Raw genomic sequence first — 23,231 nt, 5'->3', positions numbered from 1 at the left:
CACTGTTGTGCCCAGTCTTGCCATTCATCAGTTGCCCACGCGATTGCTAACACCCACTTGTTTTTCACTCTAGTTTTCCACACATTTCTCGCTCTGTCACTCATTCTTTCACACTCCCTCTCTCTTTTTTTATTGAATTCAAATCTGACTGAATAAATGAATAATCATGAAGTTGCAAAACACGATTTCTTAGCTCTACCATTACGGAAAATCTGTCAAGTTGTCATTTTTTATTATAAATCAGTTTCACAATGTTTTTTTTTTTTCTGTGAATATGATTTTGAACATTCCCAATAACAAATTCAAATGCTTTTTTTGCAATGAAGAAGGCAATTTATAGTCCGACTGTGATTGGTCTCTGTCAGTGCAATGCAGTTGTTTTGAAAGGCCAAGAGATGTTGCAAATGCCCAGAGCTCAGAGCTGTCAGAAGGGTGTCTGTGTTTCGTGATCTTTGTCAATAGACCTCTTTCATGCAAAGGCCATCTTTGATTTTTAATGGGAATAACAACGAGGCTGTGAGGAATAGACTTGCCAGCTCTCAATGGCACAAATGGTTCAAAGCTGTGTAAAGCTCCTAGATCACATCTGATTTTCCACACCTCATGTTCTCCCGAGTAAATACTGTATGCTCTTGGACAGATACATTATCAACGTTTTGTCCGCAGAACGATCCAAAAATACTTTAAACTGCAGTACAGCCCATTGCAGAGACTGTAAGTTTATCCCTCACAGCCTCATTCCCATTAACAATCAAAAATGGCGCTTGTGTCAATAAGTGAAATGATGTCGCTCAGATTCTTGCTCCAGTATGATTCTCTCCTGACCCCTTGTGGTGAGTTATGGGAATTAAGGCTTTCAACATGCTTTGCTTGTAAAGCACAATGACATAATACCAAAACAATCATCTCAGACATAAAGCTTTTACTTGCAGTTTGAGGTTATAAAAATAGTTAATATGAGAAAACATTTTTTTACGATTTGTGTCAGATTTATTTAGTCGACTTTAATGGTCAAATAACATTATTCAGTTGTGCAGTCAATTAAAAAATATATAAAAAGAAAAAAGTGATAACACGTTTACAGTGGTAAAACTGTTAATAATAAGTGTATAATATAATATAATATAATATAATACACTTTACAATAAGTTCTATATGTTAGTATTATTAAATGCATTAGGTATCATGAACTAACACTGAAACATTATTTTTAAAAGCATTTATTTATCTTGGTGAATTTTAATGAATGAAAATACTATTGTTCATTGTTAGTTCATGTTAATTCATAAAACATAAATAATGTTAACATTGAACTTTGAATTTTAAAAATGTATTAATTGTTAAATTAACATTAACTAACCATTAATAAGTGCTGGAAATGTATTATTCATTGTTAATTCATGAAAACTTCTGTAGTCAACAAAGACAAACGTATTGTATAGTTATACATATATAATATAATATAATATAATAATGCAGTGTAATGTAATCAGTGTTGGGAGTAATGCAATGCTAAATAATTCATTACTGTAATTAAATTACTTTTTGTTGAGGGGAAAGTAACGTAAGGGATTTCTCTTAATGTTTCAGTAATTTAATTACAGTTACTTCTGATGTAATTGTGTTAAATACTCTAAAGACTATAGAACAGTATAAAACAAGAGTGAATTTAAAATAGAAATTTAAAGTGTTATGTTAAAATTTATGTTTTCTAATTAATCTTTCATTGTTTTGGCCAGTTCATGAATAATAATTTATTTGATTTTATATTATTTATTTGCAATAATTAAAAGAACAATTTCATGTTTGTCCTTGTATTTTTCATCTGGTTGAGGTTGATCAGGGTTTTAGAAAGTAATTAATAATAAGTAATGCAATTACTTTTCAAAGTAATTAGTACAGTAATCTAATTACACTGTAGAAGATGTAATTAGTAGTTAGTAATTAATTACTTTTTAGAGTAACCCAACCCTGAATGTAATGTAATGAAATATAATATAATATAATCCTCCATAGGTTGCCTACTAATCTGAATATTTAGGTGTGAGTATCTCCCAATTGTCAGTGTTGATTACAGCCCTGTATTATATCATATATTATTAAAACTCCCTCTTCTCTGTCTGTCAGGTACTGCTCGTGGTATTGTCGTATGCACTGGTGACCGCACTGTAATGGGCCGCATTGCCACACTGACCTCTGGCCTTGAGACCGGCAAGACCCCTATCGCCAAGGAGATCGAGCACTTCATCCAAATCATCACAGGCGTGGCCGTCTTCCTGGGCATGTCCTTCTTCATCCTGTCAATCATCCTGGGCTACTCCTGGCTGGAGGCCGTCATCTTCCTCATTGGAATCATTGTCGCCAATGTGCCCGAAGGACTGCTGGCCACCGTCACTGTGAGGATTCCTGTAGTTTTCCCTCTCTTCCACTGTGTGGTTTTTGTGTGTGTGTGTGAGACATTAAAGTGATATCCAAAAATAAAAATTCTGTCATCATTCTCTCACCCTCATTTTGTTCCAAACTTAAACATAATTCTTTCCTCGTTCCATGGAACAGTAAACGAGACGTTAGACAGAATGATAGCCTCAGTCCCCATTTACTATCATTGTAAAGAAAAATAAATGAATACTGAGACTTTGCATCCCCAACATTTTTGTGTGGCATGGAAGTTATACATGTTTGAATCAACATGAGGGTGGTTTAATATGGACAGAATTTTAATTGTTGATGGTTCCTCAAACCTTCTTTTTGAATTTGTTGGTATATTTCAATTTTAAGTGTGTATTTGTGTCTCATCTAGTGCCTACTCACGTCTTTTTCTCTGTTTTTGTGACCACATAAATGTGTGTTATTGTTCTGTTTTCCACTTTAATTTGTGTGTTTGCGTGTTGGACAGTCGGTTCTGTTTAGTCTATGTTCAAATGGAATACTATAGTGTACTGATGCTTACAAAATCCTGCATAGTATGTACAGTAACACTAAGTTAACATAAGAGCTGTCTATTTTAGCGTTTCTCTTCTTATTTTAATTTTTTACTTAAGATTTTAATATATGAACTGGCTAAATATTTAGATTCAAATTTCATGTGTTTCAGTCAGTTTCTTTATTGATTTGGTTTATGTATTTGTTGCACCTTCTATTGGACTTAGGACACAACGTCAGTTAAAACATTTGTTAAAAATGGGCGATTTCCCCTTAACTGAAATAATGTCTTTGTGATTCTAATCTAATTAGAATTTTAATCATATTTGAATTTAAAATGTTAAAACTTAGTACTTATGCAGCAAGATGCTGATGCAATGGCTAAAGACCTCCACTTAAAGGTGCAACATGTAATATATTTACTGTACTAAAGCATAAACTTATCATAATATGTTATCAGAGATTTAGGAAACATGCTAAGTTGAAATACTGGCTTCTCCGAAAGCAATGCTACAGCCAGTATATTCTACTTTGAAATGTCCGTTCTGGGACGGAATTTCTGTTTGTGTTTTGGCCTGTGTGATCCCGCCCACTGTCCATTTTCCAATAGTATTTGGACACCCCGTGATGCAGATTTGAACAAGCCAGCAATACATCTAGCTAACATTGACAGAGTTATAAAAAATCCACATGAGCTGGTTTATAATTTGCAAAAAATAATAACATTGCAAACGTATACATTAGCTGATCAACTTACGGTGTAAGGCTTGTTACTTGCCATTGTCAGTTTTCTCATTCCTGTTGCGTGTCCTCAGCCTGACATCCCGCGTGAGCTTTGAGTCTGGGGAGCAGTGGAGACAACGCTCTCCAATGTTTCTAATTTGGACTGCAGTACCCATTTTAAATCATCATCAGTGCATGGCAAAATTCAAATTTTAGCAGTATTTAGCATTTGAATGTGCATTTTAAATTTTTAAATTTTGAATTTTGAATTTTAATTACATACTATATTGTGGGCTGCAGGATGTGGGATGTATACTGCTCATTTTGGCTCATTTAGTAAAACATCCAGGTATTCCATACATACATAATGCATACTTAAAATAGTAGTACGGTAGTATTCCATTCTGAACATAGTTGGTTAACCATGGATATCCGTTGTCTGTCCTTTTCGTAAAATTACATTTGTGCCTCTGGATTATTTCTTTTATTACTTGGTGTAAATCTGTACATTTTCAGTGAAGTGTCGTGGCTTCTTGTCTGTGATTGTGTCTTTGCTGTGTCTGTGAATGCTTGAGTAGTGTTGTAAATTGTTGACGGTGTTTGTGATAGCGTGCATCAATGAATGTGTTCTTTAACTGTATTCCCTCTCTCTAATTTTCTGTGACTTTATTGTGTGACTGTGACTCTATCGCTGTCTTTCTGTTCCTCTCTCTTTTTTTCCTGTTCTTTTACAGACTCATACTAGGCCAATATGACAGTCTGACAAAGTATTACTCTGTGGTATCTCTAGTTTCCTGTGCAAGCTAGTGGCTGCCACATTAGCTTAGTTCTCACTGCAACCAATTCTGATTTTCTGATCTGGATCTTTATGGCTGACTGTCTGCAATGTCCGTTTGCAGATAATGACATTAGATTCATTTGTTCAGACAGTTTAGCCCAAATCTGGCATATCTAAATTAAATTTCCATATTAATGACCCAAAAGTAAAACCCTATGCTGTTTCAAACCCATTAGACTTTCTTTTATGGAACACAAAAGGAGTTATTTGGCAGAATCACTCCTCAGTCTTAGTCCCCATTCACTTTCATTGAATAGGAAAATAGATGCAATGAAAGTGAATGGTGACTGAGACTAACATATTACATGGTCTAACATCTCCTTTTGTGTTCCATGGAAGAAAGTCATATAAGTTGAAACCAGTCTGGGCCGTGCATTTAAAGTCTAGTCCACAGTGTCACAGTTTCACAATGAATAAGACACCGTATGTCTATCATACATTATGTGACAGTCAACTAATAGTACAAATTGACATTTTAAAAACACGTCCACGCATGAAAGCCAGAACTTGAAATGACACTTAATGCTCAAGCAAGCCTAATTTTAACTGCAGCATGACTGTTTTGTGAAATGAACGTCTCCCGAACAGACTCATAATTTTTCATATGAATCTACCAAGGAGGTCTATAATACCTGGACAAATCTATCTATTAATATTTGCGATCTAAATGTTGCTTGCAATACATTTCATTTCATCAGGGTACACGGTTATGCTGCGTTTCATTCAAGTTGGATGAGGGAAATTCCTACTTGATATCTCCGACCATAAATGCATTAAATTCCCTGATATTCGGAACTGCAACGCTTCTGTTAGATTAGCAGGATGTAACACAGCACTACTTTTCAAAACTGACACTGAATGCTCCAGCAGCCTAATTTACACTTAGAAAACTCCTGTTGTTGCTATAACAATGCAAGAAACACTTACCAATATACTTGAAGTGAAAATCAGTCCCACTTTCCTGTTTAATAAATTGAGCAATCACACGGTCACGCAGAACATCTCGTGTTTATAAATCCATAAGGATCTCTTTCTCATTGATGACGATCTCGCACTCGCTTTCAAATTACGTCACTTAAAGTGTGATTGTGTCACTCAAGGCCAGCTAGAAGGCCTCGACTGGGACATATCCAGGGCTGGACAGGTAATCTGGCATACCGGGCATTTTCCCTGGTGGTCCGACGCACTTTGGGGCCGATCAGGGGCGGACTGGACATCGGGAGAACAGAGCGGGCCAGTGGGTCGGCCGCGAAATGTGCCGAATGGACAGCAATAAGCTAAAATGAGGTGCAGCGTTATGTAGAACGGACAATAAAACAGTGCCGGGATATGCAGAAAAGGACAGAAGTTTTAAAGAAACATTGTAAAGAAGTAGATTCAAAATGAGCAATACATGAAATTAAAATCTAGTTAAACAGAAATAAACACACAGAGGAATAATATTTAATCTATATGCACCAATACAGGAATAAAAACTAAATTTACCTACATATATTTGTACTAAAACATTCTTTTTTGAAAACACACTGTGTGAAAAAACTACAAATTCATTCCTTTTTTTTTTTTTTTGTTTTGTTTTTTTTTTTTTAACCCTGTTGAATATTATTATAATCCTGAATTATTATTGTGGGACATAGTTAAGTTTATTATTATGATATAATACAATATAATACAACATGGCAGATTTGAATCCCCGAGGGGGCATTTGAAATTGCACAGATTTGTCACTTCACCAAAGATGTAACGATGCTGAAAATGATTTATTTATTTTTTCACACTAATACCTTCGTTTCAGTGTGAAAGGCAGCGTGAGTCACAGCTTTCATAGATATGCACATGCATAAGCCCAACTGAAACATCACCAAACGTTCAAAATATTAAGGCTTATCAACCTTAATAATGTTTAAGACAACATCACTTAAATTCGTAAACAAAACACATCAAAAGGCAGTAAACCGCTGTACCAACAATTAGAAAAACGGAACGTGCCGAGTGCTGATGCTAAACCACTTATGCTTGCACTTTTAGTTACATCATTTAGTTAAATCCTTATCCTGGGTAAATCCCTTTTCTTAAATCATTCCCTTCTTTTAGCCTTTGAGCCTCTGAGCTCTGACTGAATTACATGGCAGAAAACATTTTTCTAATTAAGCACAGATTTGCCAGAGAGTGTAACTTCTGTCCCCACCTTCCACCTGAAACTTTCAATTACTCACCACAAATAGTGAAAAAAAATTAAAACACCTTTAAAAGATGGTAACTAAATAATACAAATTGGTTTAAATACAACATTTGGACAGAGGGGGCACAGTGGTCTGGCTGAGGGGGCACTGAAATCTGATTTCAATGCTTTTTGCTGTTCAGAATACAAACCAAATGAATTTGAGTTGAATTTGATTTCTGCTGCCTGTCTGAACAAATCTATAGAGACTGACACTCTTGTAGACTGAGGCTCTCACTGTGACTTGATTGGCTGTGTTTGCATGTGCGCTTTGTGCTACTAAACTAGCTGTGCTTTTACTAGCTTTGCTGCGGCTTTGCTGTACTCCTCAGAGCCTCTTTCTGCAACACTGTCCTATAACTGCACGATGCTGCATTGTAACACCCAAACACCCAATGTAATGTCCCTAATGCTCTTTTCTTTTTCTTGTCTCTCTTTGATTCTCTCTGCTCATGTTTCAACTTCTGCCTCAACTGCACTTCTTTTTTGTGTTCCATTTTTCCGGTCCTTTGTTTCCGTCTCTCCCATTCCACCTCTCTGTTTCCGTCTGTCAGGTGTGTCTGACCCTCACGGCCAAGCGTATGGCTCGTAAGAACTGTCTTGTGAAGAACCTGGAGGCTGTGGAGACTCTGGGTTCCACCTCCACCATCTGCTCCGATAAGACCGGCACTTTGACGCAGAACCGCATGACTGTCGCCCACATGTGGTTCGACAATCAGATTCACGAAGCTGACACCACCGAAGACCAGTCTGGTGGGTAATTTAAGATTAGTAAATCTTACTGACTACTGTGTAAACCATGTTCACATCAACACCAGGGGGAATTACATTTAAATTCAATTGATATTTTACATATCAGATGAAAATTCTCTCAGCATTTACTCACTCTTATGCCATCCCAGATATGTATGACTTTCTTTGTTCTGCAGAACACAAATTATGATTTGTAGAAGAATATTTCAGCTCTGTAGATCCATACAATGCAAGTGAATGGGTGCCAAAATGTTGTTGCTCAAAAAAAGCACATCAAGGCATCATGAAAGTAATCCATATGACTCCAGTGTATTAATCCATATTTTCCGAAGTGATATGATAGGTTGGGGTGTGAAAAAGATCAATATTTACAAGAAGAAGAATGTGAAAGTGAAAGTTAAAGTGGAGATTGGCTGAGCAGAGAGGGGAATTTAAAGTAAAAAAACGTAAATATTGATCTGAGTCTCACACACATCAATCAGATCTCTTCTGAAGACATTGATTTAACCACTGGAGTTTTATGGATTACTTTTATGCTGATTCAAAATTTTGGCACCCATTCACTTGCATTGTATGGACTAACAGAGCTGAAAAATTCTTCTAAAAAGTCTTCTAAAAATATATCATTTGCGTTCAGCAGGAGAAAGACAGTCATACACATCTGGGATGGCATAAGGGTGAGTAAATGATGAGAGAATTGTAGATTTTGGGTGAACTATCCCTTTAATTTGAATTGGGATGCAGAATTGCAGTTTGAAATTGAATTTAAGCACGCAGAATTAAAATGGAATGAAATTCAAAGGAATTTATATAACTGTAAGTATAGTTTTCAATAATACATTTGTGATGAGGAGGAGGGCGTGACCGGGTCGAGAGGATTCACGCCCGGCTCTGAGTTGCCCAATCATCGGGAGAGAGATAAAGGAGAAGCCAGGGACGCTAGAGAGGGAGAGAGAAAGACGTATGCAGCAGTCTTGTGTATTTATGTTGTGATGTTATGCTTTCAGTTCAGCAATTGTGTTAATTAAAAGTTTACGCTGACTGCTCAACCAGTTCCCACCTCCTCCTTGCCCATCGTATGAATACGTAACACTGGTGCTGAAACCCGGGAGGGAGGAGGGATGCGCCGTTGGAGAGCCATCTCCGCTGATGGAGGGTCATGATGCCGTGGAGGTATGGTCTGGTGGAACTGGAGCGCCTGAGGGTGGAGGAGCCCGTTGCCATACACCAGGAAGCAGAGGAGCTGCTGCCAGCTGCCGGGAGGCGGAGGAGCCCGCTGCCATCCTCCAGGAGGCGGAGGAGCCAGCTGCCATCTGCTAGGAGGCGAGGTCCAGTGCCATTGCCCGGCGTCACGGAGGACAGCTGCACAGCTGGCTGAGGACCAGTCGACAGCGTGTTTTGGAACCAGCTGAGCAGTCAACATAAACTTTGTATTAACACAAACTCTAAACTGAAAGCATAACGTCACAACATAAACACACATACACAAGATTACTGCGTGCGTCTCTCTACCTCCCTCTCTGGCATCCCTGGCTCCTCCTTTATCTCTCTCCCGCTGATTGGGCAACTTAGCACCGGGAGTGCATCCTCTCGGCCTGGCCACGCCATCCTCCTCATCACAACATTTTTCAGTATAAATTACTCATTAACACATTATCATCCATTCAACATATGGGGTAGATGATATTATTAATCAATTCATGAAATGCCACCTATAAACTTTTTTATTTTATTTATATGTACTGTATGCAATAAACTTTCATTTTGTGGAATGCTCTAATTAACCCCATAGTCTTCAAAATTGAGCCAAACAACATGAAACAATTCAACATTCGGTGGTGCATAACCTGTTCACTTCAAATGTTGTCTACATTTTACATCATTTTGAGGTCTTTCTCCATCAGGTGCGTCGTTTGATAAGAGCTCTGGGACGTGGTTGTCTCTGGCCCGTGTTGCGGCGCTCTGTAACAGAGCTGTGTTTAAGGCGGCTCAAGACTCTCTGCCAATCCTGAAGCGTGATGTGGCGGGCGATGCTTCTGAGTCTGCCCTCCTTAAGTGCATCGAGCTTTCCTGTGGATCAGTCAAAGCCATGAGGGACAAGAACAAGAAAGTGGCTGAAATTCCATTCAACTCCACCAACAAATACCAGGTTTGTATAATGTTTATATGCAGTGGTTAAATTTACTCTTGAAGCATAGCATCCATAAATGTGCTGAAATATCCAGTCAATGCCATCTTTATTGGCTAAATACTTAAGAATAGGAGACATGGCCTAGTGGTCAGTAAAATGCTCCAGCAGAGTGAGTCATAGTGCTCTTGTTGGGCAACATGAGGTCAAGCCTGATGGCATTTCCTTACTCAGTATCCCACTTCTTCCATGATTCTTCTCTACTACTCCTCTCTCTACTATCTGTAAATGTAAGTGGCAAAAAAGCCAAAATAAATGGATTTGTTTCCACAACAGCTGTCAGTGCACGAGTCAGATGATGAGAGCAACAGCCACTACCTGCTGGTGATGAAGGGGGCGCCAGAGCGCATCCTGGACTGCTGCACCACCATCATGGTGCAGGGCAAAGAGCAACCCATGGACGAGGAGTTGAAGGAGGCTTTCCAGAATGCCTACCTGGAACTTGGAGGACTTGGAGAAAGAGTTCTGGGTGAGACATAGGGATGAGGGAATGTTTTAGGGACAAATACACTATCAGCCAATGTTTGGACACACCTACTCATTCCTTATTACTACTATTTGCCACATTTTTGAATAATAGTAAAGTCTTCAAAACCATGAAATAACACAAATGGAAGTGGGTTGGGAATTACGTAGTGACCAAGAAATGTTGAACAAATCCATACTAACTTAAATTTAAGCTTCTTCAAAGTAGCCACTCTTTGTTTAGATTACAGCTCTAAAAGACTAATGAAAATGTGTTTTTTATTCCTCCATCCAGGCTTCTGCCACGTGTTCCTGTCTGAAGACAAATACCCCAAAGGATTTGCCTTCGACACTGATGACATTAACTTTCAAACTGACAACTTGTGCTTTGTGGGCCTGATGTCCATGATTGACCCTCCTCGAGCCGCCGTCCCCGACGCTGTGGGCAAATGCCGCTCGGCTGGCATCAAAGTCATCATGGTGACCGGTGACCATCCAATCACAGCCAAGGCCATCGCCAAAGGTGTCGGCATCATCTCAGAGGGTAACGAGACAGTGGAAGACATCGCCGCACGCCTTAACATTCCTGTCAGCCAGGTCAACCCCAGGTAGAGTATTAAAACAGAGAATATATCAAAAAGTATTTCCAAACTGTGTATCAATCATTGGGTCTTATTCACAAAACACAAGCGAAACATACACAAGCAAAACGTATGGTTTTACATACACAGAAATTCATTCTGCTAGTATTTCTTGAAAAAGGCCCAACGATCCAGACAGTATATACAGTAAGGCTTATACAGTCAATACAGGTTCAAATCCGGTGTGTAACGTTTCCATATTCCATTGCGCCCTGATCTTGCCATCGTTTTCTTTCTTCTCTTTACTATACTGTGAATACAAATAGCAAAAAGGCCATAAAATGATCAAAAAATACACTACTGCACACACTTTGAAGAGGACTGTGCTTAACGGCCATTGTGATTTAGCCAAGGAGGACATGGATCAGCATTCTTATTGGTCCTGAAACAACATTCGTATCAACCAAACAGATTTTTGGGGTTAGTTGTGTGATCATGTTGTGTTCACATCATGTCAAATGATTGTAATTAGTACTGTATGTTTCTGAGTTTAACACCATGCACTGTGCACTTACACGACTCACAATGCCATCTAATTTATTATTTTTCAAAGTGTAGTATCGTCTTAAATTAAACAGTAGTGGATTTATACTATACAGAAGCATTCACCGTTTTACAGCTAACTTGAGTGATGTTTCACATATGTGTGTTTTGTAGCTTTAGCATGTTAGCCGAAGTCACTGCAATATTAATATTTCAAATAATGTATCTGCTACTTTACAAAATGGCATGGAATGGTATATAATGTGTGATTTGGGATGCAGATTTTGTCTTTGAAACTTCTGACTTCTCACCACTTGACTGTGCTGACGTCATGTGCGAACCAAAATGGCGACTTCAACAGTTAAAGGGTTAGGTCACCCAAAAATGAACATTCGCTCATCATTTACTCATGCCATCCCGGATGTGTATGGCTTTCTTTCATCTGCTGAATTTTTAGAAGAATTTTTCAGCTCTGTAGGTCCATACAGTGCAAGTGAATGGGTGCCAAAATTTTGAAGTTAAAAATCCACATATGGACAGTATAAAAGTACTCCAGATGACTGATATGTTGGGTAAATCCATATCTTCTGAAGCGATAGGTGTGGGTAAGAAACAGATCAATATTTAAACCCTTTTTCCTTCACTTTTACTTTCTTGTAGTGGATAACAGGGGACTTTTAAGGAATTGTTCACCCAAAAATAAACATTCTCTCATTATTTACTCACCCTCATGCCATCCCAGATGTGAATGACATTCTTTCTTCTGCAGAACACAAACAAAGATTTTTAGAAGAATATTTCAGCTCTGTAGCTTCAATGCAATTCAATGCAGGTGAATGTTGGCCAGAATTTTGAAGTATACAAAAGCACATAAAGGCAGTGTGAATGTAATCCATAAGACTCCAGTGGTTAAATCCATGTCTTCTGAAGCGATATGATAGGTGTGGGTGAGAAACAGATCAATATTTAAGTCCTTTTTACTTATTTTCCTCACTGTCCAGTAGGTGGTGATATGCATGAAGAATGTGAATTGCCAAAAACATAGAAAGAAGTAAGTGAAAGTGGAAGGTTGTCATGCTGCAGAACCAAGACGTTTTAACTGTAGAATCGTCCAGCACAGGCCACAAAGCAACACGGAGGAATAAAAATCAAAAACTCGACTCTCAAACTACTATATCCTCTACATCAATTCACCGCTGTTAAAAATCCAAATAGATCTGCTGTAGTTTATTTCCACGTTGCAAACCTGGACATGTGAAAAGGGTCTGGTTTGAACACATACGAGAAAAAAGAATAACAAAACAGAATTGTGGATATTGTGAAACTGATTTTTAGTCATTTAGATCTTTGCGTTTTGCATTTTAAGTGACAGTCACAGCCGTGCATGTACTACATGCTGCTTTTTATCCTATTGGAGAGCTTTGTATCCATTTTGTATTCTCCATTTGTGCGTTACCAGGGATGCTAAAGCCTGTGTGATCCACGGGACTGATCTAAAGGATCTCAGTCAGGACCAGATGGATGAAGTGCTGAGGAATCACACAGAGATTGTGTTTGCCAGGACCTCTCCCCAACAGAAACTCATCATTGTGGAGGGATGCCAGAGACAGGTATACACTCACACACACACACACACACACACACACACACACACACACACACACACATACACTGCAATAACAAATGCCTTCAGATAATGGCAACTTGTGGCAAAACATTCCTATATATTGTTATAAACGGGGACTCTGCTGAGGCACTCTATTATATAAAGATGTATTCTAACAAAAATGAAATTCCAGTTGAAGTGAGGACTTCAATTGGGACTTTTGACTCCAAATTGCTCTTACTATCTGTGTCTCTTAGGGTGCCATTGTGGCTGTAACTGGTGATGGAGTGAATGATTCTCCCGCTCTGAAGAAGGCTGACATTGGCGTTGCTATGGGCATCTCTGGCTCAGACGTCTCCAAACAAGCTGCAGACATGATCCTGCTGGATGACAACTTTGCATCCATTGTTACTGGAGTTGAGGAGGGTAAGACAGATATACGTTAGAATATAAGTAATACAAACTCAAATTTAAGAGTTCTTCCACAATCACACTACAAGAAACCTAGTAAGGAAAATGTTGGAAAAGTCCTTTAAATGAGGCCTAATATGCCCCTTTTTACAAGATGTAATATAAGTCTCAGGTGTCCCCAGAATGTGTCTGTGAAGTTTCAGCTTAAAATACCCCACGGATCATTTATTATACCATGTTGTAAATGTCTCTTTTTGGGTGGAATCAAAAACATGCTGATTTCGCGTGTCTCTTTAAATGCAAATGAGCTGCTGCTCCAACCCCCGGTTGGTTACTACAGCAACAACAAATCAGAACCTATATGACTGACAGCGTAAATACCGGAGTTCAGGCAGGGCTGGACTAGGAAGATAAATCAGCCAGGGATTTTACATAGCAACTGGCCCAAAAGTTGAGCGGAGGGGGTGTTCGCTGCCCTTATCTGCATATCGCGGCACCGTTTTGTGGTCCGTACTGCATAACACAGTGGCTCATTTTAGGTTATCTCAGCCCATTTCGCGGCCGACCCACCAGCCCGCTCGGTTCTCCCGATGGGTAGTCCACCTCTTTTCGGTGGCGGCGGCCCAACGGGAAAATGCCTGGAATGCCAGATTACCAGTCCAGCTTGTCCACTGCGTCTTCAGCGGCTCTGATGCCGGGAGTACATGAAGAACATCTTATGTTCACTTTTACAGCCAGCAACAGAACACTAATGACACTTACGAAGCTGAGACATTATTCTTCTCACTGTATCTGCTCCAGCGTCGGAAAAAAATGGCACACTGTGTGTAGATCACTCAGGGGAGGATCTATGATAATAGGGTCGAGTCCGTCACCAGTCGTGGGCGTGGCCTGCTCTAACGGAACATTAGAGAGTAAATTAAAACCGTTCATTTCGACACACTGTTTGTGATTAAAAGAAATATAAGAAAGTGGAGTGAGTGGACTTTTAACACTGTATGGTGATTGTGTACACTCACTGCTGACTCACATTCATGTACTAACACCATGTAAAAGTGAATTTTGCATAATAGGTCCCCTTTAATATTTAAAGGAATGTTCCAGGTTCAAGTTAATACAAGGCGGTTACAATGAGGCACTTACAATGAAAGTAAATGGGGCCAGTCCATAAACATTCAAATAAACCTTGTTTTAAAAGTAGAGCCACGAGACATAAACACTGTTTGTGTTAACATGATTTTAGTGTTATAAACATTTGTACTAACCTTTTCTGTGTAAAAGTTACATTAGTTACAAGATTGTTGCCACGACGACGTAACGACGGTAAACCGTGTAATGTTTAAAACATTGTCACGCTGGTAAATCCCTGATTTTATCACACTAAAATCACGTTAACGTACATTATAATGTACATCTTGTGGCTATACTTTTGAAACGGTGTGTATATTAATGTTTATAGACTGGCCCCATTCACTTCCATTGTAAGCGCCTCACTGTAACCTGCTATTTAAAAAAAATTATAATAATTTAACAACTAATAATTTTGTTTTATTTTTTGGGTAATTAACATTATGCTACAAATGCTGTTGACTGAGCTTAACTTGTACTGAACCCGAAACATACCTTTAAAATATTTCTGTATCCAACATAAATGAAGTCTGGCTGCTTAAATGAGCTAGTTTTGTATTTTCCGAGATTGTGCAATTGTAGACAATCAAACCGAATTGTAAGTGAATGAGCTGTTTTGAAGTCGGTATTGATGGAAGTCTGTTTCTGTTTTTCATCTGCAGGTCGTCTGATTTTTGATAACCTGAAGAAGTCCATCGCCTACACGTTGACCAGCAACATCCCTGAGATCACTCCCTTCTTGTTCTTCATCATAGTCAACATTCCTCTGCCCCTGGGAACTATCACTATCCTCTGCATTGACTTAGGCACTGACATGGTGAGGCACACGTGTTGTGAATATTTTTTTGCGTATATGCCTTAATGTAACAGTAAAAGTACGATTAATGTATCATTGATGTTGTGTGCGCTTGCACACAATATCATTTATAAAAGTACTTGAAACAGACTGGCTGACCGGCTACAAAATACTGGCTGCAATACACCACCAACACAACACACAACATGACCAACTCTTATCCTCTTTTAACACGTGTTTTACTGAAATGCATGCATAAATGATGTTGTTTTTTTATTTTCAGGTTCCTGCAATCTCATTGGCTTATGAAGCAGCAGAGAGTGACATCATGAAGCGCCAGCCTCGAAACCCCAGCAGGGACAAGCTGGTAAACGAACGTCTCATCAGCATCGCCTATGGACAGATCGGTTAGTGAGCTGCTGCATCATAATATACTGAAACAAGAACAATGTTTGATTAACGGAATATTCAAGTTTCAATATCAAGTTGAGCTCAATCGAAAGCAATTGTGGTGCATCATCACAAAGATTAATTTTGACTTGCCCCTCCTTTAACTTCTGGGTTACAGTGAGGCTCTTTCAATGGAAGTGAAGGGGGGCCAATCCGTAAATGTTAAAATACTCACTGTTTCAAAAGTATAGTCACAAAACGTAAACATTAAGCATTTTAACAGGATTTTAGTGATAGTTATTGCCAATTTTACAACTTTGTTGCCATGACGATGTAATGTCAGCAAACCGTAAAACCCTAAAATGACTGTAAACAACTTTACAGTTTAAATAGTACATGTAACGAAAGCGAGCTGGTATGTGTAAACCTCCCTCCCCTGGCCTCAAGAGGTGCTCTAGCGACTGACACTAGGGGCTGTAGCATTTAGCCTCCTCGTTAGCACGTCTGCCTCCCATGCTGGCAGACCCTGGTTCGAATCGCATTTGGAGCAGATCATGCAGGACAGGCTACATACGCAAGTTTAATAGAAAAATTAATGTAAGTGCTTTTATAAAATTATAAACTTTATATTTCTGCCTTTAAACACTCCAAAAGTTGTCCTTATTCAATTCCATTGTTGTTGTTATCAACATTATGCCACAAATGCTGTCGATTGAGCTTAACTTGTATTGAACCTGGAATATTCCTTTTAAAAGACCAGCTATCTACAGATCTGAACTGACACTTTCTCCCTTCATCTGCGTGTATATAGGTATGATTCAGGCCCTGGGAGGATTTTTCAGTTATTTTGTGATTCTGGCTGAGAATGGCTTTCTTCCAAGTGTGCTTGTGGGCATTCGATTAAATTGGGACGATCGCTCTAACAATGATCTAGAGGACAGCTACGGACAGCAATGGGTATGCATGCTTAACAACTACAGTTCAATGCATAAGAGTACACAAACTATACACAATAGAGTATATTTAAAATAAAAGGTTGTTTTAAACAGGCTCAAAACTCAAAGAATGTGTCAGGGCTAACTTAGACCATCAGATTACTTTTGATTTCTGTATAAAAAAAAACCCTGTTGAAATCTCTATTTGGAATAGTCCAAATTATTAATTAATAGTGGTGGTGGCGTAGTGGGCTAAAGCACAGTACTGTTAAGCAGAAGGTTGCTGGTTCAATCCCCACAGCCACCACCATTGTGTCCTTGTATTGAACAACAGATTGCTCTGGGGTTGTCCCAGTAATAAGTGCACTGTAAGTCTCTTTGGATAAAAGAGTCTGCCAAATGCATAATGTAGAGCTAAATGTAGCGTGTGACGTCATTGGTGGGAGGAGTCACTGACATGACTGGACATGTTCGGTCCAACCTAATAAGGTCTAGTGTTGCAAAGTGTACACTACATGACTTGCACTCTGCACATGACCATTTGTAATTTGTGATTGAGCATGTCCATGCATTCGCTGTTTAAAATGTCCCTTTAAATCTGCACGTAATCTGCGAAAAAACGTCCTTTACAGCTGCCTTTAGCGTTGTCCTGTTTCAAATGGATTTTAAAATGAAGACAATAAAATGAGTTCACAAACTCTCACAGTTTATTCTTGATAACATGTCAACAATCAAGAAAGTATGGCTCTCGCCCATTTTCACGCATATTTGCAAAGGAAAAAAAAATACAAACTGTTAAAAACAATAAAGACATCGGGTAGGGAGATGTGGGTGAAGTTTTACTTTATTTTCTATATATTGTTTGTCTTATGCTTACTAATAACTTGCCCTCCTCTTGAGCTCTAGCTTTATTTAGTTGGCTTTGGCTAAATGGTTGGTGTATCGCTCTTCTGGATAGTGCACACACCTGACGACACGACCTCTAGATATCAAGCTATCAAGATATTTGGAAAACTGTTGTGTCTGGGACATGTCGCAGGAGTGCACACACAACAAGACCATTCATCATGAGATTTGAGACCTTTCATCGCAGACCAGTCAGCAACTCTAAACATCAAAGGAGACAAGCTGGACTTTTGTAGTGTACACTTGGCTTTATACCATTTGTTTGGATGTATGTGCGTTCTTGACGCTGTAAGGGCGCCTACACATTTGAGTTTAGGCTGTGTCAGAGAATGCTGCGAATGCATTGATTTCAAATGAAAGGGTGCGTTGGAAGGATTGAGAAACCAAAAGTTGGGAGCATATCGACTTTTGCTGCAACGCATTCTGATGTAGGCATGCACTGACCAATGAGAATCTCATAAAGGGGGGACTAGCTGCGCTGTAGTATAAAAAAAACATGACATTTCATCAAATTGTTTATGTTTCCAGCTGATTTTCTATAAAGCTGAATAAATCAATCTTATTCCGAGTAATGGCCAGCATCATACAATCACTGCCAACCATGTTAAAATAACATTTAGGATTATACAACTCTGAATCTATGCACTGGTCTCAGAACAGTTCGAAATGCACCTTATCTAACTCCATATAAAGTCTGTTAAAGCAACTTTTTGATGAACATGCACAGTAAAAATAGGGATGCGTTTACTAATTTTAATTAATAGAACCGAATTGTACAGTGATAAAAAATTGAAATATAACAACATTTATATTTAAATGAAGCAAAATGTCCAACAGATGTGTTGATGTTGAAAGTTATCCAATATAAGTAACATTTTCCAAACATCAGCGTGCTGGATATTTTTAAAGTGGCATAAACTAGAGACGCTACTCCAGGTTTCAATTCAGAAATGTAAAGAGTTTCCTTTTGTTGTGCGCCAGAAGTTTAACCCTTCAATGACAGTGTAGAGTGTTTCTGAACAGTATTCTGTTGGTTTAAATGAATTAAATGATGCGTTGCGTACAGGGATGGATTACCGACTGGACCAATGGGGCCAGTGCCCATGGGCCCTTGACTACCAGGGGCCCTTGACTGCCCAGGGGGGCCCTGGGCTTTAAAGTTGCACGATCCAGTTTGGTGATCCCCCCCGCTCGAAACCACCCCCCTCCCCCACCCCCCACTCTACAACTTTTGGCCATGAAAACAAACGCCCCATGACTTTTGTTGGGGGGCCCTTGAAGCTAATTGGCCCTGGGGACTTTGCAAGTCATAATCTGTCCCTATTTGCATATAGCAAAGCCAAAAAACAACATGGGGCTCCACATGTGGATATGGGGTGGAACAAGATTGAGATGAATCATGAGTGATGTTTGAAGAAAGCAAATAAAAATCAAGGAACATATCCCCTGTTTATCGGCCTTCTGTTTCAATCAAGCTGTAAAATGTGTGTGAAAATATAATGTTACTGTGTTTATTGATGATTCATTACATTTTAGTTATTAAATTAGCCCTAGCAAGGCAAAGGAGTCGTCTATTTATTTGAAAAACCTTAAAAAACATACTGTCCATCAGCATCATTTCCACCTCAGAATTCTATTCAAAACGACACAAAATTTGAGATATGCTGAAATGACACCGTAGTGTCATTGTTCATGATTTTCATAAAAAAAAATGACATAAATCTGCAATTTAAAAACCTAGTGAGAGTGTGAAAAATGTTGTAATGAGACAAAACTCCACAGTTCCAAAAATGACCTTATACTGTGTATGTGTGTTATTGTGCACGTTCTAGTGTGCATTGTGATAAAGAATAGTGATAATACATTATGCTAAGGTTGTCTTTCCATCTCTCTCCCAGACATATGAGCAGAGGAAAATTGTGGAGTTCACGTGCCACACCGCCTTCTTCGTCAGTATCGTGGTTGTGCAGTGGGCCGATGTGATTATCTGCAAGACTCGCCGCAACTCTGTGTTCCAGCAGGGCATGAAGTCAGTACCTCTCACCATCTGTCCTCCGGAAGAACGAGTTCTGAGGCTTTGCAAAGACTGAAACAAACTAGCCTTGCTAAATATTTGTCTGCTTTGTTCTTTGCAGGAATAAAATTCTGATCTTCGGCCTGTTTGAGGAGACAGCTCTCGCTGCTTTCCTGTCTTACTGCCCCGGTATGGATGTGGCCCTTAGGATGTACCCTCTGAAGTGAGTGTTATTGCCGTAGAGATTGCTACAATTGTATGTTTTGACAAAACGCCAATTGAGCTAGAATGACTTAGATGACCTGTTGTTGTTAATGACTAAATGTGTCTTTCTTCTTCTCTCGTTTCTTCTCTCAGGCCCAGTTGGTGGTTTTGTGCGTTTCCATACAGCTTCTTAATCTTTGTTTACGATGAGATCCGAAAGCTCATCCTGCGCCGAAACCCAGGAGGTAAAGGACTCGTCAACAAATGTACACCGCGGAATAGCGTTTATCGTTATTTGTATTGTAAAATATTAATGAAACGTTTTTCTCTTGTTCCAGGTTGGGTTGAAAAGGAGACATACTACTGAATTGTCAAATACGTCCTCATTCCCTCACTTTCTTTCTCTCTGTCTCTGTCTCCTGAATCTATCCATCCCTCCTTTTACAAACCAACAAAGAACCAAGCATATTACATTTCACATCTCTTTTCCTCTACCGACATTTTTTTAAAATGAGAGGACCAACAACAAAGGAGGGGGAACAGATCGTTGCAGTCGTTCTCTCCTCCCGTCTTTTTTTAGTTTCCACCCAAAGACTACAGCTCAGTCTGCCAGTATCATAGTTGTGAGGTGTGCTGATCCTGATAAATACACTGTTAGCATGTGCGCCTCTCAAAACCCGGCAGCTGCGTTAAGATTCTGTCACGGCTAACAGGAACTCCTGTATTAACACTGCCGTGCTATTTCTCTGACTTTGATCAATCATGTTTCTTCTCCGTTCCCTTTATGACGAGAGTTTGGATAACTGAGTTTTACGTCATGAGTCCCCTCTGCTGGGGAAAAAGGGGAAAGACACCCTCACCACATTGTTTCCTGTTGTGTTGTTGGAGAGCTGATTTTATTTTATTTAATAATTCATAACTTTTTTCGTTCATTTTCTTCTACGTTAGAAATGTGTCTGGGAGGTGCTTGTTTTCATTTTTCTCAGACATGACAAAGCACACTGCCACCCTCTCACTCTCTCTCTCTCTCTCTCTCTCTCTCTCTCTCTCTCTCTCTCCCACCCCATTTATCCTGCACACCCCCTCCCTCCCTGATCTTGCTCCTTCTGTCCGTCCCCGTCTGTTTGTCTGTTTGTGAACAATGTGACGAAGCCTCCCTTCTCTATCCTGCCCTCTATTCCTCCCTCCCCTGTTTCCCCTCAGCCCCTGTTGAAAAAAAGAAAATACAATCTTTCTGTGTCCTACGAAAAAGAGATTTCTCTGATTTCATTGTTTAAATAAGTGCAGAAAATGTGGAATAAAAGCAATGTACCTAACACGTGAAACAACAGCAAAAAATGAAATAAAAAAGAAGGATCTCTCTTTCCTCAGCTTTGCGTCAGTTTGTTTTTGTGTCTGATGTTTGGCATGAAAGTCTTTATGAAATATTCAACGTTAATTCACCAGCTCACGTTCAAACTCTTGCTGTTACAAAAATGTATTTTGGTTTAAACTCTTACCCTTCTATTAATTATTAGTAAATATTTTTGAATGGATGTGCGCACACTGTAGTGTAGTTGGATGAATATTGCGTGTAATGCATCGAGATGTTTTACTTTTAAATATGTTGGTAATTCAAATTCTCTTTAATGTAATATAGTGAATGCAATCGTCTTGTCTGGACACAATGATTTATTATTATTATTTAAATCAGCATAAATGTAGTACAACATACAGTATACTACTATAATGAAAATGAATGCTTCACAGTTTTAATACAATATTTATTTGCATTACGGTAATGAGAACTAGATTTGTTTTTATATTATGATCATAAAGTTTGAAAATGAGCTTAATTATCATAAATAATCTTATTTATATATATATATATATATATATAGATACTCACACATGCACTCTTGACATTTTCTCCACCAACTTCTTGAGGTATCACCCTGGGATGCATTTTAAACGGTGTTGAAGGAGTTCCCATCTATGTTGGGCACTTAGTGGCTGCTTTTTTTTTTTTTTAACCTTTTTTTATTATGTCTTTATTGTTTTTAGCTTTATTATTTGGTCCAAGTCATCAATTTCAAAAAAGTGTTTTTTTTTTTTTATTGAATTTTAGTTTTATAATGAAATAAATGTATATGGTTGCACAATTATATTTTTGTCTACAAAACTAATTTTAAAACATTTAAGCATACGCCTTTAGATAAAAGACAAAATGTAAGATCATAAGAAACATTGCAGGCAAGTGTTTCAAAACTTTTGACTGGTAGTATATGTGTGTAAATATTTATAAAACAATCGGTAACAATATAAAAAGGTTGTTTTCTATAAAGAATAGTTCACCCGAAAATTGAAGTTCTCTCATCATTACTCACTCTCATGCCATCACGTGTATGACTTTATGTCTTCTTCAGGACACAAATGAAGATTTTTAGATGAATTTCTTAGCTCTGTAGGTCCATACATTGCAAGTGAATGGTGACCAAAACTTTGAAGCACCAAAAAGCACATAAAGGTAGCATAATATTAATCCATATGACTGCAGTGGCTAAATCCATGTCTTCGGAAGCAATCTAATCGATTTTGGATGACAACAGACCAATATAAAACTCCTTTTTCACTATAATTCTTAACCTTGGCGATCATGATTTCAAGTTCGATTACACTTCCTAGTGCCATCTAGCACACTGCGCACACATCAAGCACTAGGAAGTGTAATCAAGCCTGAAATCATGATAGAGACTGCAGTGGCAAGACTTTGGCTTTTTGTCAATGTGCATTCAAGAAGACTTGCAGACTTGAGTGAGATTTAAGTTGACATTTATTTGATGAATGTAAAACAGAAAGTAATGTCTCTCTCTTTGGCGTAGGCCCCGTCTGGCAGTCTGAAGAAGTTGTATTCGGAACCGTCATATCCCGCTGGAGATAGGAGGCAGGGGCGAGGAGCCTACCCCCATGCAGGACGGGGCTCAACTGGTGGTGGTGGGGTGGTGGAGGTTGCCGTGTTAGCACACTGAAACAGCAATGTGATAGATTGTGAGCAGACTTATAAAGCAACGGCTAACATGTGATTGGCTGGGAATTACCCAGCTAATGGTGCGATGATGTACGGCAGCTAGTCTTCCCGCTAGAACTACACTGCGCTTACATTTCTTTTGTGTTCTTATGTTCTCGTGGACTCGTTCCACTGCCGAAGTTTGATTTCAATCCTCAAGAGTGCAAGTACAGTGAACGCAGGACATTACCTGGATCGAGGTAATGCATTGGATGGTGACTTGTGGGTAAGAACTCGGTACTACAGTGGCATATGCAGGATATTTATTATTTTGTTTTGTTTTGTTTTTTTCCTCAATAGTTTCCCGTTGTAAACTCAAGAAAGTCTGACGGCTCGTGATAGTCGTTATACTCTGCCAACATTTGTTGTTTTTTTGGGCATCATTTTAATACAGTAATAAACATGGATAAAATTAGTGTTTACAGAGTTTACTCTTTTAACGTGTCACTAGTCCTGCATCACTGGTGTGATGATATTAATGCTGTCACTGGTGTGATAATGTCAGTAGATCTCTCACTGGATTCAAATGTGCTGTGATAGTTACTTGCATCTCAAAGCTCT

The 23,231-nt window shown here is 38.8% G+C and overlaps 1 protein-coding gene across 1 annotated transcript in view; it reads left to right on the top strand.

Annotated features, from left to right (window-relative positions):
* atp1a3a (ATPase Na+/K+ transporting subunit alpha 3a) overlaps positions 1-20,686 on the top strand; it is a 34,256-nt gene extending 13,570 nt beyond the window's left edge. The window contains exons 8-21 of the mRNA XM_052135419.1: positions 2,128-2,396; positions 7,259-7,457; positions 9,362-9,606; positions 9,922-10,114; positions 10,406-10,718; positions 12,694-12,844; positions 13,098-13,266; positions 15,042-15,196; positions 15,459-15,582; positions 16,377-16,522; positions 19,305-19,435; positions 19,542-19,643; positions 19,778-19,869; positions 19,963-20,686. Coding sequence (XP_051991379.1) covers positions 2,128-2,396; positions 7,259-7,457; positions 9,362-9,606; positions 9,922-10,114; positions 10,406-10,718; positions 12,694-12,844; positions 13,098-13,266; positions 15,042-15,196; positions 15,459-15,582; positions 16,377-16,522; positions 19,305-19,435; positions 19,542-19,643; positions 19,778-19,869; positions 19,963-19,991 — 2,318 coding nt within the window. The 3' untranslated portion in view covers positions 19,992-20,686. The remainder of the gene's footprint in view (positions 1-2,127; positions 2,397-7,258; positions 7,458-9,361; positions 9,607-9,921; positions 10,115-10,405; positions 10,719-12,693; positions 12,845-13,097; positions 13,267-15,041; positions 15,197-15,458; positions 15,583-16,376; positions 16,523-19,304; positions 19,436-19,541; positions 19,644-19,777; positions 19,870-19,962) is intronic.
* Positions 20,687-23,231: the final 2,545 nt, after the last annotated feature.

This window comes from Xyrauchen texanus, chromosome 10, assembly GCF_025860055.1.
Source record: "Xyrauchen texanus isolate HMW12.3.18 chromosome 10, RBS_HiC_50CHRs, whole genome shotgun sequence".
Classification (NCBI taxonomy): Eukaryota; Metazoa; Chordata; class Actinopteri; order Cypriniformes; family Catostomidae; genus Xyrauchen; species Xyrauchen texanus.
The sequence above is the reverse complement of the archived record's forward strand: the minus strand, read 5'-3'. Positions and strand labels throughout refer to the sequence as shown.